An 18745-nucleotide genomic window follows, 5' to 3' on the forward strand; every position below is an offset into this window, starting at 1 on the left:
CCCTCAAGCTACTAACTTCTCCTTATTTATTTATTTTTGCCTTTTAATACCTTCTTAGACAAAAATTCTTTAGAAAATTCCATTGTTGATTAAATGTTACACAAAATGGGAGTTACAGAACACTGTCATTGACAAGTTTAAAGCAGTGTTTCATTCTATATGCTCATAATAATTTGAAAGCAACAGTTTCATATGATCTTGCTTTTTGATAGAGCACACTATGGATTGCTGTTGATATGCAGGTGAGGGCCAGTGAAATATAAGGCTAGAGTCTGTGAATGGGCAGTGAAATAGGAAGATGGAGCTAAGAGTTTCAGAGAGAGAGGACAGGGGAAAGACAGAAGGACAGAGAAGATGGAGGAAGAGGACCAACCAGATCCATGTGGCTTGAAATAGTCACAGGTAGCTATGAATATCATAAAAGAGCATAGAATAAAATAGGGCAATGTGTCCAATCTAGGTGGGCAGCTTGTATCAATATCAATTGCTCTGAGTTGATTGTGTAGACGTTTTGTGGGTTGAAATTTTGCTGTTATAAATCTAGGTTTATTTTGTCTGGGTGTATGTATGTATGTATGTATGTATGTATGTATGTATGTATGTATGTCAGCCAATGCGTGAAGATCAGAGGACAACATTCAGAGATAATTACCCCTTTGCATTTCATTGTACTGGGAATACTAACATGGGTACAGGTTTTGTTGGCAATTAAGTTTGTTCCCAAAGTCATCATGCTAGCTTTAGCCACAAAGCTTTAATCTTAACATTTCTTCCCTTTTCTCCAACCTTACTTTCATCTCATAAATAAAATAACAACTTGAAAGGTCCATACAAGATTTAATAATTACAACACTATGAAAGCTCACAGTCCATGTGTCACATGACACTCAAGGCAATCTCTTTGTGTGAGCTCTTACAACATAAGAACAAGAGACTACTTTTACTACTCACTGGTATAGAATAAGTATTCTTATTCTAAAACAGAAGAAACAAAAGACACCCAGGAAAGATCAGCCCCAAATCCAGAGAACAAACATACAATCTGACAGCTCTACTTTTGGCATGATTGTGTGAATGATTCCAAAGTCTTTACTTACCACACATTGCTTACTCTTATCTGGTTTCTATTCAGCAGGGAGCTTTTAGTGTCTGAAGAAGTGTTAACATATTATGAATATTTAACATTTGTATTATTTCACTCCCATTTGAACTACTTTGTGTTGAGAAATATAAGAAAGTTTAATAAAGGGTTTGCAACATTTTCCACATGTGGCATTTCAGTTTCGTATGAATTATGAGGTGTTTCACAAATTCTTAGTAAGTACAAAAGACCTTGGAACATTCTTCACACTTGTGTGGTTTCACTCACAGATGAATTCTTGAATGTTGTTTAAGACCAGAAGACTGGTAATAGGTTTTGCCACATTCTCCACAATTGTAATGTTTCTCTCCAGTAGGAATTATCCGGTGTTCAGATCATGCTTTGGAACTTCTGATGTATTTGCCACATTCTTTAGATTTGTATGTTTTCTTGACAAAATGAATTTTTGATGATCACTAAAGTTTTTGTTGAACACTTGGACATATTCTTTGTATTTGTAAATGTTGCCACATTATGAGTTAACTTGTGTAAACACTGGTGTATATTTGTAGAAAAGTCTTTTCCACATTAAACGAGTATGAAAAATCTGGCAAATTCTACAGGAGTTCACTTGCACTTAACAATTGTAGGGTTTCTAACCTGTGTGTATTCTCCTGTGTTCAGAAAGTAATTATGGACAATAGAGGAACAGGCTACATACTTCCTAATTGGAGGGTTTCTCTCCCATATGATTTCTCTTGTGGTTAGAAAATAGTTCTGGACATTGGAAGTCCTTGCCACATGCTTCCACTAATAGGGTTGGTTTGTCTCTGGTATATTTTACTTTTAGTCACCAGGCAACATACTATCAATTTTGTAAATAACATTTATTTTATGTACATGAGTGCTCTGCCTGCATGTACCCCTGCATACGAGAATAGGGAAACAGATTCCATCATACATGACTGTGAGCCAGCATGTGGTTGCCGGAACTTGAACCCAGGACAGCACAATTGAAAGTGCAGCCAGTTCTCTTAACTGCTGAGCCATGTCTCCAGCCCCATGAATTTTCTTATGCTTGGAAAGTCGTGAGGGATAATGGAAGGCTTTGCCACATACTTCACACTTGAGGGTTTTTTTTCCTGTATGAATTACCTTGTGTTTAGTAAGTAATGATGGATAATGGAAGGCCTTGTCACATACGTCACACTTGTAGGGTTTCTCTCCTGCATGAATTTTCTTATGGCTGGAAAGTTTTGAAGGATAATGGAAGGCCTTGCCACATATATCACTTGTGGGGGTTTTCTTCTGTATGACTCATCTTATATTTAGAAAGTAATGATGAGTAATGGAAGGCCTTGCCTTATAAGTCACAATTGTAGGGTTTCTCTCCAGTGTGACTTATCTTGTGTTTCCAAAGTACTGACGGAAAATGGAAGGCCTTGCCACATTCCTCACACTTGTAGGGTTTCTTCCCTGTATGATTTCTCTTGTGTTTAGATAGTGATGATGAAAAGCGGAAGGTCATCCCACATACTTCACAGTTGTATGGCTTCTCTCCCATATGAATTATCCCGTGTTTAGATAGTGATGATGAAACATGGAAGTCCTTGCCACACACTTCACACTGGTATGGTTTTTCTCCTGTATGAATTCACTTGTGTTTAGAAAGTAGTGATGGATAATGGAAGTCCTTGCCACAATATTCACACTTGTAGGGTTTTTCTCCAGTATGCATTCTCTTGTGTATTAGTAGTAATGATGGGAAGTGGCGCGACTTTCCACATATTAACACTTGTATGGTTTCTCTTTTGTACAAATTTTCTTATGCTTAGAAAGTCTTAAAGGATAAATGAAGGCCTTGTTATATACTTGACTGTTATAGGGATTCTCTCCTGTATGAACTCTCTTGTGTTTAGAAACTAATAATGGAATGCAGAAGGCCTTGCCACATACTTCACACTTGTAGGGTTTTTCTCCTGTCTGAATTATTTTGTGATGAGAAAGTTTGGATGGAACATGGAACGCCTGGCCACATATGTCAGACTTGTAGGGTTTTTCTTCCTTATGAATTATCTTGTGTTTAGAAAGTGATGACAGAGAACGGAAAGCATTTTGACATACTTCACATTTGTATGGTTTCTCTCTTGTATGCATTTTTGCATGGGTAGAAAGTCTTGAGGGATAATCGAAAGCCTTGCCACATACTTCACACTTGTAAGGATTCTCTTCGGTATGAATTATCTTGTGCTTAGAAAGGAGTGATAAAATGCGGAAGGCCTTCCCACATACTTCACACTTGTATGGTTTCTCTTCTGAATGGATTTTCTTATGGTTGGAAAGTCTTGATGGATAATGGAAGGCCTTGCCACATACCTCACACTTGTGGGGTTTTTCTCCTCTATGAATTATTTTGTGATGAGAAAGTTTTGATGGAACATGAAACGCCTGGTCACATATATCACACTTATAGGGTTTTTCTCCTGTATGAATTATCTTGTGTTTAGAAAGTAATGATGGATAATGGAAGGCCTTGCCACATTCTTCACATTTGTAGGGTTTCTCTCCTGTGTGAATTCTCTTGTGTTTAGAAAGTGAGGACAGAGAGCGGAAGGCCTTTCCACACTCTTTACATTTGTATGGTTTCTCTCCTGTGTGAATTCTCTTGTGTTTAGATAGTGATGAAGGAAAACAGAAGGCCTTCCCACATACTTCACACTGGAATGGTTTCTCTCCTGTATGAATTTTCTTATGGTTGGAAAGTCTTGATGGATAATAAAAGGCCTTCCCACATACTTCACACTTATAGAGTTTTTCTCCTGTATGAATTGTCCTGTGTTTAGAAAGTAGTGATGCAACATGGAAGGCCTTGCCACATACTTCACACTTGTAGGGCTTCTCTCCTGCACAAATTTTCTTATGTTTAGAAAGTCTTGAAGGATAAATGAAGGCCTTGCCACATAATTCACTGTTATAGTAATTGTCTTTTGTATGAATTCTCTTGTGTTTAGAAAATGATGACAGAGAACGGAAAGCCTTTTGACATACTTCACACTTGTATGGTTTCTCTCTTGTATGCATTTCTGCATGGTTAGAAAGTCTTGAGGGATAATCGAAAGCCTTGCCACATACTTCACACTTGTAAGGATTCTCTTCTGTATGAATTATCTTGTGCTTAGAAAGGAGTGATAAAATGCGGAAGGCCTTCCCACATACTTCACACTTGAATGGTTTCTCTCCTGAATGGATTTTCTTATGGTTGGAAAGTCTTGATGGATAATGGAAGGCCTTGCCACATACCTCACACTTGTAGGGTTTTTCTCCTCTATGAATTATTTTGTGTTTAGAAAGAAATGATGAAATGTGGAAGGCCTTGCCACATTCTTCACACTTGTATGGTTTCTCTCCTGTATGAATTCGCTTGTGTTTAGAAAATATTGATGGATAATGGAAGGCTTTGCCACATACTGTACACTTGTATGGTTTCTCTCCTGTATGAACTCTCTTGTGTACCAAAAGTAATGATGGAAAGTGGAAGGCTTTTCCACATACTTCACACTTGTATGGTTTCTCTTCTGAATGAATCTTCTTATGTCTGGAAAGTCTTGATGGATGTTGGAAGGCCTTGCCACACACTTCACACTTGTAGAGATTCTCTCCTTTATGAATTATCTTGTGTTTAGAAAGTAATAATGGAATGCAGAAGGCCTTGCCACAAACTTCACATTTGTAAGGTTTTTCTCCTGCATGAATTCTGTTCTCTTCAGAACTTAATGATGGACTATGGAAGGACTTGGCACATTCTTCACACTTGTAGTAATTCATTCCTAAATCAAGCATCTGGTGATTTTGAAACACTTTTGTCCACTCAGAGACTTTGCCACACTCTTTGCACTTATAGCATTTTCTTTCTGGTGAGGAATGATTGAGAAATTAGTGAAGGTAGAGCAAAATTCCGTAAATTTATAATGCTTCTTTTTAATAACAAACATTTACTCATAGTTGCATTTTTTTATAAATGATAACCTATATTCAAATTTCTAAACCTGTATTCAATGAAGCCTAAGTTAAATCACAGAATAAGTGAAAATCATGTCACCTTGTACTAAAAGAAGAGCATGACTGTTTAGAACATGGAACCAAAAATATTAATCAAAAGAATATTAAAATGTAAGCAAAACATAATATCAGCTAAGAAAACCCATTATGTATATACAAATCAGCTCCTAACAGAAATACAGAAATCTCATAACTAGATAAAGACAAAATATAGAATGGTCTACCTTTGAATACACCAGAACAAACAATATTTCTATATTCTATATTATATAATATATTAAATATATATGATATAGATATAAATATATTAGTATAGAGTTTAGTTTATGAAGTTATCAATAATAAATTTTCAAGAGTTCAAGAAAGAAGCTTATGCATATCTTTAGGCATGGTGGGTTTGAGCAGTATGTGAACATTATCCTGGTATTATTCAAACACTGATTTTTCTGCCTCATATCTACTTGCCATCCACACATGATACGTAATATGTATTCTAAGAATTTCTCTTATGAAGTTTGTGTAAATATTGATCCCATTTCAGTCTCTAACTTGCCAAGAAAACTGACAAGCCAAAAGACCAACTGTAGAGAGGAAAGAGTTGGACATCTGCAAGCCCAGGGAAGAAGAGAAGGCTGGGGCTGGGGGAGGAGAAGAAGAAGGAGAGGGACAGGAGGGAAGGAAAGGATTCACCTGGAGGACGGGGTCTGGAGAGACATAATGTAAAGACACACAAAGCCCAGAGAGCCAGACTAATACAAAAATGCAAGTATCCTGAGAATTTTGGCTGGGAGGTAGCCAGATTAACTTAGATTAGAACTGATCATTAATTGCCAGGTAATTGTCTTGTGAATCTTATCAAATAAATCTTATAGTTTCAGTCCCTTTCATTTTGGAGCTAGGCAGGGACAGAGACAAATCTTCACTTTTAAGAATGTATGTACACATTTTTAAATGCATTTTTTATATTTTATATTAAAAAATAAACATCAGAGTTAAAGACTACTTAGAAATAACAGATCTTTGGCTGTCCTGGGGAACACAAGTTAATATCATGGTGGAAGAAAACAAAGCTTATGAGATTCAAAGCATCCTTAACATTAGATAATTTCCTTTCAAAGAAAAAGACAGAAAAGTATAGCTTTAAAAGATGATTTATACCACAATATTATGTCTTAATGGCTTTATATTAGATCTTAGAATTTCCCACTCTGTTCTCTGATTCCCTCCTCCTAACACACCCGGGAGCATAGAGGTAGCCGCTCCTCTTTTCACATCTGAAGGCTCTTGTATTTGCTCCAGACATGTGACCAGATATGGCTTAGACGAAGCAAGACCTGTTTGTGGGAAAAGGAAACAACATTGTTAGGGTATTTTCCTGGAAAATAAAATGGTCCTTTCCAGACTGTGTATATAATCAATGAGATGATACAATAGAGGAATATAGAGGATTCATTTTTCATATGTTTTCTGATGGGCACACCAGAGTCCTTAGGAGAAACTTAGGACTTCTGTGTCCTGAGCTTCATATCCCTTATTTCATGTCCTTATTTATAAGTACAACTTTTAAAACTGAAGTGTGTGACAGTCTCTGTAAGGTGTACCACTTACATTCTAATAACACTGAGACTTATGGGGATGCAGGGAGGAACCAACACCAGAAGAAATAGTTGTAAGGTATATAAATAATTCTAAATTTTCTTAAAAATAGTCCTATAAACGATATTGTTGGAAGCACAGGCTCCCATCAGATACTGTACAAAAGGAGGAATTTCATGCTGACAATTAATGAAAGCTCTCCTTACCCAGGAACACAAGGTTGCTGTAATTCTCCAGCATCACGTCCCTGTACAGATCCAACTGAGCAGGCTCCAGGCATTCCCACTCCTCTGCAGAGAAATCAATGGCCACATCCCTGAATGACAGCATTTCCTGAAAAAAAGAGAGAGGGAGAGAGAGAGAGAGAATGAATGAGAATAACACACCTTTGGGATTTGGTCTGGTGCTGCTATGTGTTCAAATGCTAAATCTATACTAAAGATCTGGCTCCCACAAGACAAACAAATTCTAAACAACCCCTGCATTTACTGTGTAAACCCTGCTCTCAAATTTAAAACTATTAGTTAAATAAAACTGGCAACAGCCAATTATGTAGAAAAATGGAGGGTACTATGGCTTCAATGATCAGGCTGGGAGTCAAAGTAAGAATCATGATGAAAGTCGGGCTATACAGAGACACCCTGTCTCAAAAACCAAAGGGGGAAAAAAGAATCACGATGAGGAGAAACAGGGAGAAGGGGAAGACGGGAGGACATGAGGTCTCCATGAGACATGATGGATCAGTAGCATATGCCCAACTGAAGTGATCCCTAAACCCCCAGGAAACACTGATGGAGCAGAAATAATTCAGGAAAGTCTCAATCATCAAGGAATTAGGGAGCACAGCTGGAGAAGTAGCCAGTCTAGCTTTAGAAAAATAGATTAGGCATTATTCCCAAGTAATTGAGCAAAAGCCAAATAAATAAATCATAGTGTGAGCCTCACTCATTTGGAAGCTAAACTGGGATAGAGACAACCACAATTAACTTATATACTATGCGAATTAGAACCATCAAGAATAACATAAATACAAAGAGGCATCATGTGCTTCTTCACAGAAGTCTAAAGGTGGCCCTAAGTGAGAACTGGAACGACTTCTGATATAGGTAAGTAATATCCCTAAAGTTCTCCTCATCTGCTGTTGTTTTATGGGACATGGATGACAGAAGGTCTGACAATCTTCTATGGTCTAACACTTTTAAGGACCATAAACAGGAGACAACAAGGGCAACTATAGTACAGTGTGCTGAGGCTGGAGAGATGGCTCAGCAGTTAAGAGCACTGGCTACTCTTCGAAGGACATGGGGTTGATTACTACATCCCACATGGCCACTCACAACTGTCTATAACTCCAGTTACAGAGGATCAGACAATCTCTCAGACATGAAAGCAATCCTCCTTTACTATAAAGCATAGAAGATCTGTGCCCGTGATTTCAGGCAGACAAGCACCTGGTATAGGTAAGTCAGTCAGAAGGCACAAGAAGTACGGTCACACAGCATGAGAGACTTGTCTATTTATGACTAAAACAATAATGTCCTTTCCCATCTGATAAGAGTCTTGCTTTTAAAATCAGGATTCCTATGTGAATACAGTTGACCTTATTTGTCTGCTACAACCCACAGAGGAATGTTTTCTTTCTTTGTTTGTTTGTTTTTAGGACAGCATGAAAACCTGTCTAGCTTAAGCAGACAATACCAGAAAGGAGAAACCTGGATGGGGCTCCTAGAAGCAGGACCCACTTCCTCTTTCGCAAGCCCCTTGCGTGTCTTAAAAGTTTCAAGCCAGGTTCCTTTTTTAACATAAACCCCATCCCATGTTTCCAGGAGAGCTGGTGCCTGTCTGTTTGTGTACTAATAAGCAGCCTCAACTGTTGTTTTCAACCTCTTTCCTGCCTTTCTTCTTTTTGATCTGTGTTCACAAATCTAACATAATCCATATTTTTACAAATGACCATATTGCATGCAGTAACATCACCAAATAATACCACAAATTAAGCAGTGAATTGAGGAGCAGAACAGAGAGAAACTGTGTGCCGCAATTTCCTAAGTCTTTTACTTTTATGTGTAATTAATTCATTCAAATTAAAGATGTTCATTTGTGACCACATTAAGATAACCTCAAAATTACCAAAAAGAAGAATATAAAGAAAAATAATGTATTGGGTTAAGGAATATAGAGATGTTTCATAATGGATAAGAATAGAGGAAGGAATAGGAATAGAGTCAGACACACAAAATTAATAAAACAACAATTACTTTTGCAGTATGTACGCTGACTGGTAGGTCATGCCTGTATTTTTTTCCTATAAACCATATGACCAGATTTCATAGAAAAACAATATAAAACATCACGCTGGAATTTCCATTCAGTATCCTACAAGATTTCTAGAAACATTTGCCAATACACATTACTTAGGATGAACACTAGGAACCAAATTTTAGAAGTACAATCATAAACTTCATCAAAGACTACAAACATCTCTTAAAGGTATGAAGAAACATCTCAATGCCATTAAAGACAATGAAAGGAAATATATAGGAAATGTTAGACACGGTGATAACAACAGGCATAGATGAAGGAGAACAACCTCCAGACAATGGCATAAATTGATCTTCAAAAAGGCTATAAAAGAAAAAAAAATATACAACAACAACAAAACTTTGCAAAGAGAATATAGACACATGTCAGAAATATCCACCATGACCAAGTTGGCTTTATCTCTTAAATGCAGGGATAGTTCACCATATGCAAGCGAATAAATGCAAAAAATGACATAGTCTTATAGACAATAAACACATGGTCATTTCAAGAGGGGCAGAAAAGTCTTGGACAAACTCCAATATGCTTTCAGGGTGTAAGTGCTACAGAATGTGAGACTAGAGGAATGTTTCTTCAAGGGAAGGAATGTAAACTCTGTTTTCCATACAAAGCTTAGAGCTGATTACTAGTCTACTTAGTCACTTATGATATGTATTTTGCTAACTTTGTTCCTCTAGGACATTTAGGTATGTTTTTTTGTGCTTACAGTACTGAGGTAATTATCACCAGAAGAGTTTACACCTAATTGTGCTAGTGCTTGAATATGCCTAAAACAATCAAGTGGACATCAGATTCCCCCCATTTGAACAAGCAACTACTAGTGAGTTGTGTTGGGCAGACTGCCTTCCTTCCTCCCCTGCCTTGGTATTCTGCTGCAGGGATGCTGTTTGCGAGCATAAGAAAGGGAATGGAGGTTACATATGAGTGCATGGGGAAATTGGGAAGAATTGTGGGGCAATAATTAGGGAAGTGGAAGAACATAAATAGGGGTCTGAAAGTAACCTTGAACCTTCAACCCCAGCTCCCTACCAGCCTGCAGTCTCTCTTGGTAAACCCAATAGTGGTCACCCTGATACCTAAACCACACAAAGACTCAAGAAAGAAAGAGTATTTCAACCACTTTTCCTCATGAATATTTTTTTTTCTTTTTTTGGTTTTTCGAGACAGGGTTTCTCTGTGTAGCCCTGGCTGTCCTGGCACTCACTTTGTAGACCAGGCTGGCCTCGAACCTAGAAATCCGCCTGCCTCTGCCTCCTGAGTGCTGGGATTAAAGGTGTGCGCCACCACGCCCAGCTCCTTATGAATATTGATGCAAAAATACTCAATAAAATGATCACAAACCAAATCCAAGAATACACCAAAAACATAATCCACCATGAAGTAGTCTTCATCCCAGGAATACAGGGGTGGTTCAATATATGACAATCTGTCAATTTACTCCATTATATAAACAAAATGAGACAACCAAAAGTTATATGACAATCTCCAATGCTGAGAAACCCTTTGAGAAAATTCAAAACCCCTTCATGTTAAAAGTCTTGGAGAGATCAGGGATATGAGGTGCATACCTAAACATAATAAAAGTAATATACAGCAAGCCAATCTTAAGTTAACATCAACTTAAATGGAGAGAAACTTAAAGCAATTACACTAAAATCAGGGACAAGACAAGGCTGTCCACTCTCTCCATGTCTCTATAACATATTACTTGATATATACTTGAATATATAGCCAGAGCAATAAGAAAAGGAAAAGAGATCAAGGGGATACAATCTGGAAAAGAAAAATGCAAAGTATAGCTATTTACAGATAATATGATAGTATATCAGTGACACCCCCAACAAACAAACAAACAAACAAACAAACAAAAAACTCTACCAGAGAACTTGTAGAGCTGATAAATCCCTTCAGCAAAGTGGCTGGATAAAAAAAATCAACTAAAAAAAAAAATTGCTGGGCATGGTTGTGCATGCCTTTAATCCCAGTACTTGGGATGCAGACACAGGCAAATTTCTGAGTTCCAGGACAGCCAGGGGAACACAGAGAAACCCTGCCTTGAGAAATTAAAAAAAAAAAATCAGTAACCTTTTTTTATACAAACCATAAAGAGGCTAAAAAAGAAATCAGGGAAATAATACCCTTCACAATATCTGCAAATAATATAAAATGTCTTGGTGTAACTCTAACAAATCAAGTGAAAGAGCTGTATGACAAGACCTTCATGTCTCTGAAGAATGAATGTGAAGGATATACCGTAAGATAGAAAGATTTCTCATGCACATGGGTAAGTAGTATTAACACAGTGAAAATGGCCATCTCATCAAAGGCAATCTATAGATTCAATGCACTTCTCATCAAAATTCCCATACAATTCTTTACAGACTTTGAAAGAACAATTCTCAACTTCATATTAAAAAAGAACAAAAAAACAACTCCCCCCCCCCCAGAATAGAAAAAACAGTCCTATACAACAAAAGAACTCCCACAGGTATCATAATCCCTGATTTCAAGCAGAACTACAGAGAAAGAGTAATGAAAGAAACCTGTATGGTATTGGTATAGAAACACACAGATTGACCAAGGGAATTGATCAGAAGACTCTGAAATAACCAATACACCTCTGGACACGTAAATTATGACAAAGAAGCCAAAATCATACATTGGAAGAGAGAAAGCATCTTCAAAAAATGGTGGCAATCTAACTGGATATCTGCATGTAGAAGAACACAAATAGATTCATATTCATCACTCTGCACAAAACTCAAGTCCTAGTGGATCAAAAAACCTCAACATAAAACCAGATACACAGGTTGGAGAGATGGCTCAGCAGTTAAGTGCTCTGACTGCTCTTCCAGACGTTCTGACTTCAAATCCCAGCAACCACATAGTGGCTCACAACGATCTGTAATGGGATCTGATGCACTTTTCTAATGTGTGTCTGAAGAGAGCTGCAGTGCACTCATATAAATACAAAATAAAACTGTAAAAAACCAAACCAACAAATACTCTAAGTCTAATAGAAGAGGAAGTGGGGAGTAGCCTTGAATGCATTGGTATAGGAACAACTTACTGAACAGAACACTAATAACTAAGGCACTAAAATAAACAATTAATGAGTGGGATCTCATGCAACTGGAAACCTTCTGTAAAGCAAAGGACACTGTCATATTGACAGCCTCCAGAATGGGAAGATTTTCAGCAACCCAAAATCTCACAGTGGGCTGATATGCAATTATATTAAAAAACTCAAGAAGTTGGACAGCAGCAAACCCAATAACCCAGTTAAAAAATGGGTACAGAGCTAAGCAGAGAATTCTCAACAGAGGGAAACACTTTAACAAGTTTCTTTGGTCATCAGGGAAATGCAAATCAAAGTGACTCTGAGATTCTACCTTACACCCACAGCACATGCAGGCAAGGATATAGGTAGGGCAATGGAAACACTCCTTGCTTGCTGGTGGGAATGCTAAGTTATATAATCACTATGGAAATCAATGTGGAGGTTTCTCAGAATAATGGGGATAGCTCTTCCTCAAGTCTCAGAGAGATCACTCTTGGGCATATACCCAAAAGATGTCCTACCATACCACAAGGACACTTGCTCAACTATATTTGTAGCAGCTTTATTCATATCAGCCAGAAACTGGAAACAACACAGATATCCCTAAGGGACAATGGATAAAGAAATTGTTATTCATTTACACAGCAGACTATTACTCAGCTATTAAAAACAAGGATATCATGAAGATTACAGGCAAATTGATGGAACTAGAAAACGTAGACTTTTTTCAAAACTTACTTTAAGTAGAGTTCTCAAATGTTTCAACCTTCTTTCTAGCCCACATACCAGTGGTTGGGGACAAAAAAGATAAATAGAAAACAGGGGTTATGGCCCTATTTAGAAGTAGTTCCTTGGGGTAGTTCCAATATTTGTTGTCAGGATATCAGCAATTGTACTCGAGATAGTTATGTGTCAACTTAACACAGCTGGAGTCATCACAGAAAAAGGAGCTTCAATTGAGGAAATGCCTCCATGAGATCCAACTGTAAGGCATTTTCTCAATTAGTGATCAAGCCCCTTATGGGGGACCATCTCTAGGCTGGTAATCTTGGTTCTATAAGAGAGCAGGCTGAGCAAGCCAGGGGAAGCAAGCCAGTAAGGAACAACCCTCTATGGCCTCTGCATCAGCTCCTGCTTCCTGACCTGCTTGAGTTCCAGTCCTGACGTCCTTGGTGATGAACAGCAGTATGGAAGTGTAAGCCGAATAAACCCCTTCCTCCCCAAATTGCTTCTTGGTCATGATGTTTTGTACAGGAATAGAAACCCTGACAAAGTCAAATTGGTACCAGCATAGTGGGGTATTCCTGTGACAACCTAACCGTGTTTTGGGAACAACTGTGGAAGGACTTTGGAAATTTGGGCTTGAAGATCCATTCATTGTTAAGAGCTGTCAGATGTTGTGTAGGAGCTTGGAAGATAATGTTGAGAACTGTGCAGAAGATGGAGGCCTGGCTTGTGAAATTTCAGAGGGAAAATTAAAGACCCTGTTCAGGGCCATTGCTATTTTGATTGTGGATATTCTGTACTTCTGGTTAGTTGGGGTTGAAGAATCAGCTGTGATTAACAAGATACCAGAACTACCAAAGCAAAAACTTTGCATTACTGGGACTACTGATGCTGGTTAGCTGGAGCTAAGAAATTAGTGGTGATTAAGAAGAGACCAGCATCATTGAGGAAACATCATCTGGGAAGTGTTTTCTCAAAGCACAAAGAGGCTGTGTTCCAGAGATAGCCAAGGTTGTACTCCTGCTGCAGCAGGACTTGGTAACGTGTAAGGGTCACCCATGTGGTACTGGTTTTAAAGGCATGAAGGGGTCACGCAGAGCAGCTGAGGCTCGGCACTGTGAGAGGCCATGGAAGTCCATTGGTGAAGGTGCAGCCACAGTTGCAATTGTCGGCCCACCATTGAAGAGGTCATGCAGTGTTTTGGAGATGCCAGTACCATGAGATGACCACCAAGAACAGCAGCAGTGGAGTACAGGCATCTGGAGCCTAGAGGACAACGCGTGTGCTACAACGGGCATAGCTGGAGAAGTGACCCAAACCCTTGGAGGATCCCAGAAGATCGTGAGTTGGATCCCAGACATTGGATGGTTGGAGATTGATTTTTGCTTTTGATTGTGACTGTGCCCTGTTATTTTCAGTCTTGAAGGAAGAAACTATTTTAGTGGAGCCCACAGTTAAGAGAATTTTAATTGTAAAAAGACTTTGGCTTATAAAAGATATTGGACATTTTAAAGCGATTGACTTTTAATGTTTTAAACTTGGGGATGAATAAGAAACTAAGGGTTGAGGTTTACTAGTGATGTGTTTGTGTGTCAAGTTGACAAGGGGTCAATTGTACTGGCTAGTTTTGTGTCAACTTGACACAGCTGGAGTTATCACAGAAAAAGGAGCTTCAGTTGAGGAAATGCCTCCATGAGATCCAACTGTAAGGCATTTTCTCAATTAGTGATCAAGGGGGAAAGGCCCCTTGTGGGTGGGACCATCTCTGGGCTGGTAATCTTGGTTTTATAAGAGAGCAGGCTGAGCAAGCCAGGGGAAGTAAGCCAGTAAGGAACATCCTCCCATGGTCTCTGCATCAGCTCCTGCTCCCTGACCTGCTTAAGTTTCAGTCCTGACTTCCTTGGTGATGAACAGCACTATGGAAGTGTAAGCCAAATAAACCTCTTCCTCCCCAACTTGCTTCTTGGTCATGATGTTTGTGCAGGAATACAAACCCCGACTAAGACAGCAGTCCAGTCCAATTACAAAACATCAAGCATGAATCAGGACACATAGCAAGATCCAACAGAAAGCACAAGGAACCACTGAATTCATATGAATCAGTAGAAGCAGCCAAAATCCCACAGAAGTTCTTTGGTGCATTTCTCTCTATGTAGTGAAGACCAGCAGAGCTTTGCAGGTCCTATCAATGCAGAAGCATCCTCTCATTGTCTGTGGGGTGCTATTTATCTTCTTTCTAAATATCACCCACGTTCTCAAGCATCTGCTCTCAGCAAAACATCACATGCCCTCTGACGAGACAGCTTCCAGCAAAACATTACGTGACACAACTGAATTTAAAGAAACTAGAAACTTGCACTTCATCTTCCTGAGTGACTTAGCCCAGAACCAAAAGGATATGCATAATATATACTCACTTATAAGTGGATATTAGCTACGAAGATATCCATGATACAATCAACAGACCCAGACACACTAAATAAAAAGGAGGGCCCAATGGAGGATGCTTGATTCTCACTCTTCCTGAGTGTACAATCATGAAACTGATTCCATGTTAGAGTATGGAATTTGGTTTAAACTAAATCTATGTCCTCAGATCATGGCTACTCAAATTGCTCTGTACTAAACTATTCTCTTAACCTTTCAAGAGGAGAACTGTGCATTTTTGAATGATCATAAACATACTATGTGTAAACCATAAGACCGAAAGTATTTTTCTTTCTTTCTTTCTTTCTTTCTTTCTTTCTTTCTTTCTTTCTTTCTTTCTTTCTTTTCTTTCTTTGAGCATTCTTTTGCTGACACACCAGAAGAGAACATCAGATCCAATTATAGATAGTCGGGAGCCACCAAGTGGTTGCTGGGAATTAAACTCAGGACCTTTGGAAGAACAGCCAGATATCTTAACCACTGAGCCATCTCTCCAGTTCTATCTTACAGCTTTTCAAATACAGTTGAAAAACTTGGGAGAATTTTTTCTAAAACTATTAAGAAGGGTGTGTCAGTAAACATGAATGTCACATTAAGGGATAAAGGAAAATTTAAGAGAGTTCAGACAATGCTGATAACATGAACACAAAGAAGAAAAGCAAGTGAAGAGACAACAATGTACAGACTCTGGCAGATTAGAGAGCAATGTACAGATCCTTGCAGATTAGAGTGCAATGTACAGAGCCTGGAAGATGAGCAGAGCCATTTCCCCCTTCCCTTTCAGACTTTCTAGCCCCCCCTGCCATTTCTCATCACACCAAGTCAAGTCTCTCACATCTGAAAAGGAGTCAAAATTTTGGACACAACACATACTCAGAATTGTTGAGGTATTATTGTCTAGTGATTTTTAATCTTTAGTGTAAAATCCTATTTATTTGGATTGTGCAAACACTGGTTCATACCAACTACAAGATTATTTTGTGGTTTTATATCCATGTATTGTCGCATTCAGGTCACAAAGGTGTCTATTAGAAAATCTTATTTGAATCAGGGCATCCGTGAGTCTAACAATTCGTTCCAAAGGAACAGGAACTAACATCCCACACAACAGTTTGCCCTCCCTCACAGGATTCTTGCTCCTTGGACACTAGGAACTTTAGGAAGCTGTTTGAGCACAAACCAGGAGTGGTGTCCAAGACATAACGTATAGAGGGTGCTACATGTCAAGTGCTCTGTATGTCCTGAGAATCTGACTACAGTCACGTGAGAACGGGCCAGCTAGGTAATGATGAGTGCGCTCTTGTCAGCATCTCAGGAACAGGCAGGCAGCTGACCCAGCCTGCCCTTGCCATCCTGTTGTTTTCAGTCTTTTCCCCTTCAAACCCGTGCCCAGGCGCAGCGGCCCAGCCTAGGTCAGCACAGCATCTCCAGGTCAGCAGCTTCTTGCCTCTCAATAAGCCCGAGCCAGCTCCCTCCGTGCCCTACCTGCCACCCTGCACAGCCCCTCAGACCTGAAAGATGGCGCTGCTCCCTGCACCAACCTCCATGTCAGAAATCCAGATGTAGTGCTGAGGACAACTGCATACATTTGAGGAGTGAAGTTTGAAGAAAGACTAAGGAAGCTCGATTCCGAGGGCCCTTTCTGATGACCTCACAAGGGACGGGACTACACTTCCCACAAGTCAGTTGGAAGGACTTACAGGGACCCACAGAAGAGGTCTTGTGCATTGCCTGCCTTGCAGCCCAGCTCTGGGCAGCTGAAGTTAGAAAAAAACAGGCTGCAGCATGTGGGCAGCCACAGGGAAATTGGGCTTTAAAAAAAGTCTTTGGTCACAGCACGCGATGTTAGCCTGTGAGCTGAGTTTCACAGTAATGTTTATCGCATTTCCTTGTTATCTCTTCTAAAACATTGTGAGTTTAAAGCTCGGATCTTTTTTGTTGTTATTGTTGTTTTTGGTTTTTTAAAAAGCACATCTCTACTTATTAGCATCTTACTACGGAGTGGAAAATTAATGCTTTCATGGTTTACTTAAAATATGAAAAAGGAAGATAATGTAAGAGTGGGCATTATCTCTTTAAGATGTTATCGAAACCATCCCAGGTACTTAAGACAGAATTAGAAATCAAAGTGAGTCACCACCAAGTATTTTCTGAGCACTTGCTTTCCTCCTCTGAATCTCTCCCAAGAGGAGGGGCACAGCTCCTAGGATCACAATGGTGTGTGTACTGGCTCTTCAATTTCCCTCTGTGTTTGGTTTGATGTTCTTTATTGATTTTCCTGTCTCCACTGATCCTGTCATCATTCACATTTGATAATACTTGAACATTACTGGTAGCTGCCTTGTACTTCCCTCACTTCTCCTAAGCAGAACACTGAGATCGTTCCTCCTGGAATATAAAGGTATCAGAAATATGTTCATATCACTGTAAAACGAGGTCGATGTATTAAAGAAGTTAGACTGGAAACTTGGAGTATTGAGAATTCCCATCTTTTCGTGGGAAGGTTTATTCCTGTGTAGTTCATGCTTGAGTTAAAGCTACAAATGGCATTACAGAAAAGATTTCATACTTCCCTGAGGCACAATAATTCAAAAGCAAGCTGTTTCAGAGCAGAGACTGTGCGAAATCCCTAAGTAATAAAAGGATTGTCTCTGAATCCTTTGGGTGAGAGCAAGGATTTAAGGTAAACTTCCTTTAAGAAGCATTAGTTAATAAAATACTTTCCACTTAGGAAACAATATACACTGAAAGATTAAAACTCTTGGCTTCAAGTATAGAAGCAGAAACAATAAAAATTTTTCTTACATAAGGTAAAGTTACATTAGCCATACCTAGAGGCAAAATTTTCTAGTGATTACAGTTCACCTGAAGCAAAACTCTTTGAATTTAAGCATTATTTTAAACATCTGAATAGATCTGCAACACTGTTAAAAAGAAATTTTCTTGGACACAGGGAAAAACTTTCTCAGGCACTGTTTGCAAAACACAAGAAGGCCACAAGCCGCTCTGGGGCTGCCCAGAGCCCTGCATTGACTCAAAGGTAAAATACTTTTTTTAATCTGAGCATCTTGGCCCTCCTGTAATAAGGACCAATTCTAGAGGAACAATGTAACCGTCTACGCCTCTAAAGTTTGATACTCTTTCTTAAGATGACTTACAGTTAAAATGTTCTTCACAACTTTAGTGTTGTGAAAAAATTGCCCGTACTGCAGTTTCCTGCCAGGCAGCAACTATAGCCAAAGTGATTGTCTAATCTATTCACAAAGACAAACATAACTAGATAACTCTGTCACAGTTTTGTATGAAGTGAGCTGTATTAGTGCTTTCAAAAGATGATTACTCTTGTAATAATCTTAATTAACAATATATGGGTGAGTAGAAAATCTTAAATTTGCAATGAAACTGCAGGCTGAAGTCAGTGGAACTCTGGCAGTTTTAACCATAATTTTTAAGTTTCTTGTGCAAGGTTAGGA

The 18745-nt window shown here is 38.8% G+C and overlaps 1 protein-coding gene across 1 annotated transcript; it reads right to left on the bottom strand.

The window, feature by feature from the left end:
• Positions 1-821: 821 nt before the first annotated feature.
• On the bottom strand, positions 822-16893 carry Zfp738 (zinc finger protein 738). The gene is made up of 4 exons (NM_001001187.3): positions 16784-16893; positions 6943-7069; positions 6379-6474; positions 822-4992 (listed from the first exon to the last, which is right to left on the bottom strand). Exons 1-4 carry the CDS (start codon positions 16817-16819, stop codon positions 2870-2872), a joined length of 2382 nt encoding a protein of 793 aa, NP_001001187.2. The 5' UTR covers positions 16820-16893; the 3' UTR covers positions 822-2869.
• Positions 16894-18745: the final 1852 nt, after the last annotated feature.

The sequence above is a fragment of the Mus musculus genome, chromosome 13 (assembly GCF_000001635.26).
Source record: "Mus musculus strain C57BL/6J chromosome 13, GRCm38.p6 C57BL/6J".
In the NCBI taxonomy this organism is placed as follows: Eukaryota; Metazoa; Chordata; class Mammalia; order Rodentia; family Muridae; genus Mus; species Mus musculus.

Excerpts from the sequence above, each read along its gene's own strand:
- Zfp738 (NM_001001187.3), bottom strand. The coding sequence starts at position 16,819 with ATGGAGGTTGGTGCAGGGAGCAGCGCCATCTTTCAG. Across the intron at positions 6,475-6,942 it reads CAGCAACCTTGTGTTCCTGG|GTCTTGCTTCGTCTAAGCCA; the intron begins GTAAGGAGAGCT and ends TCCCACAAACAG. Across the intron at positions 4,993-6,378 it reads GGCTACCTCTATGCTCCCGG|AAAGAAAATGCTATAAGTGC; the intron begins GTGTGTTAGGAG and ends ATTCCTCACCAG.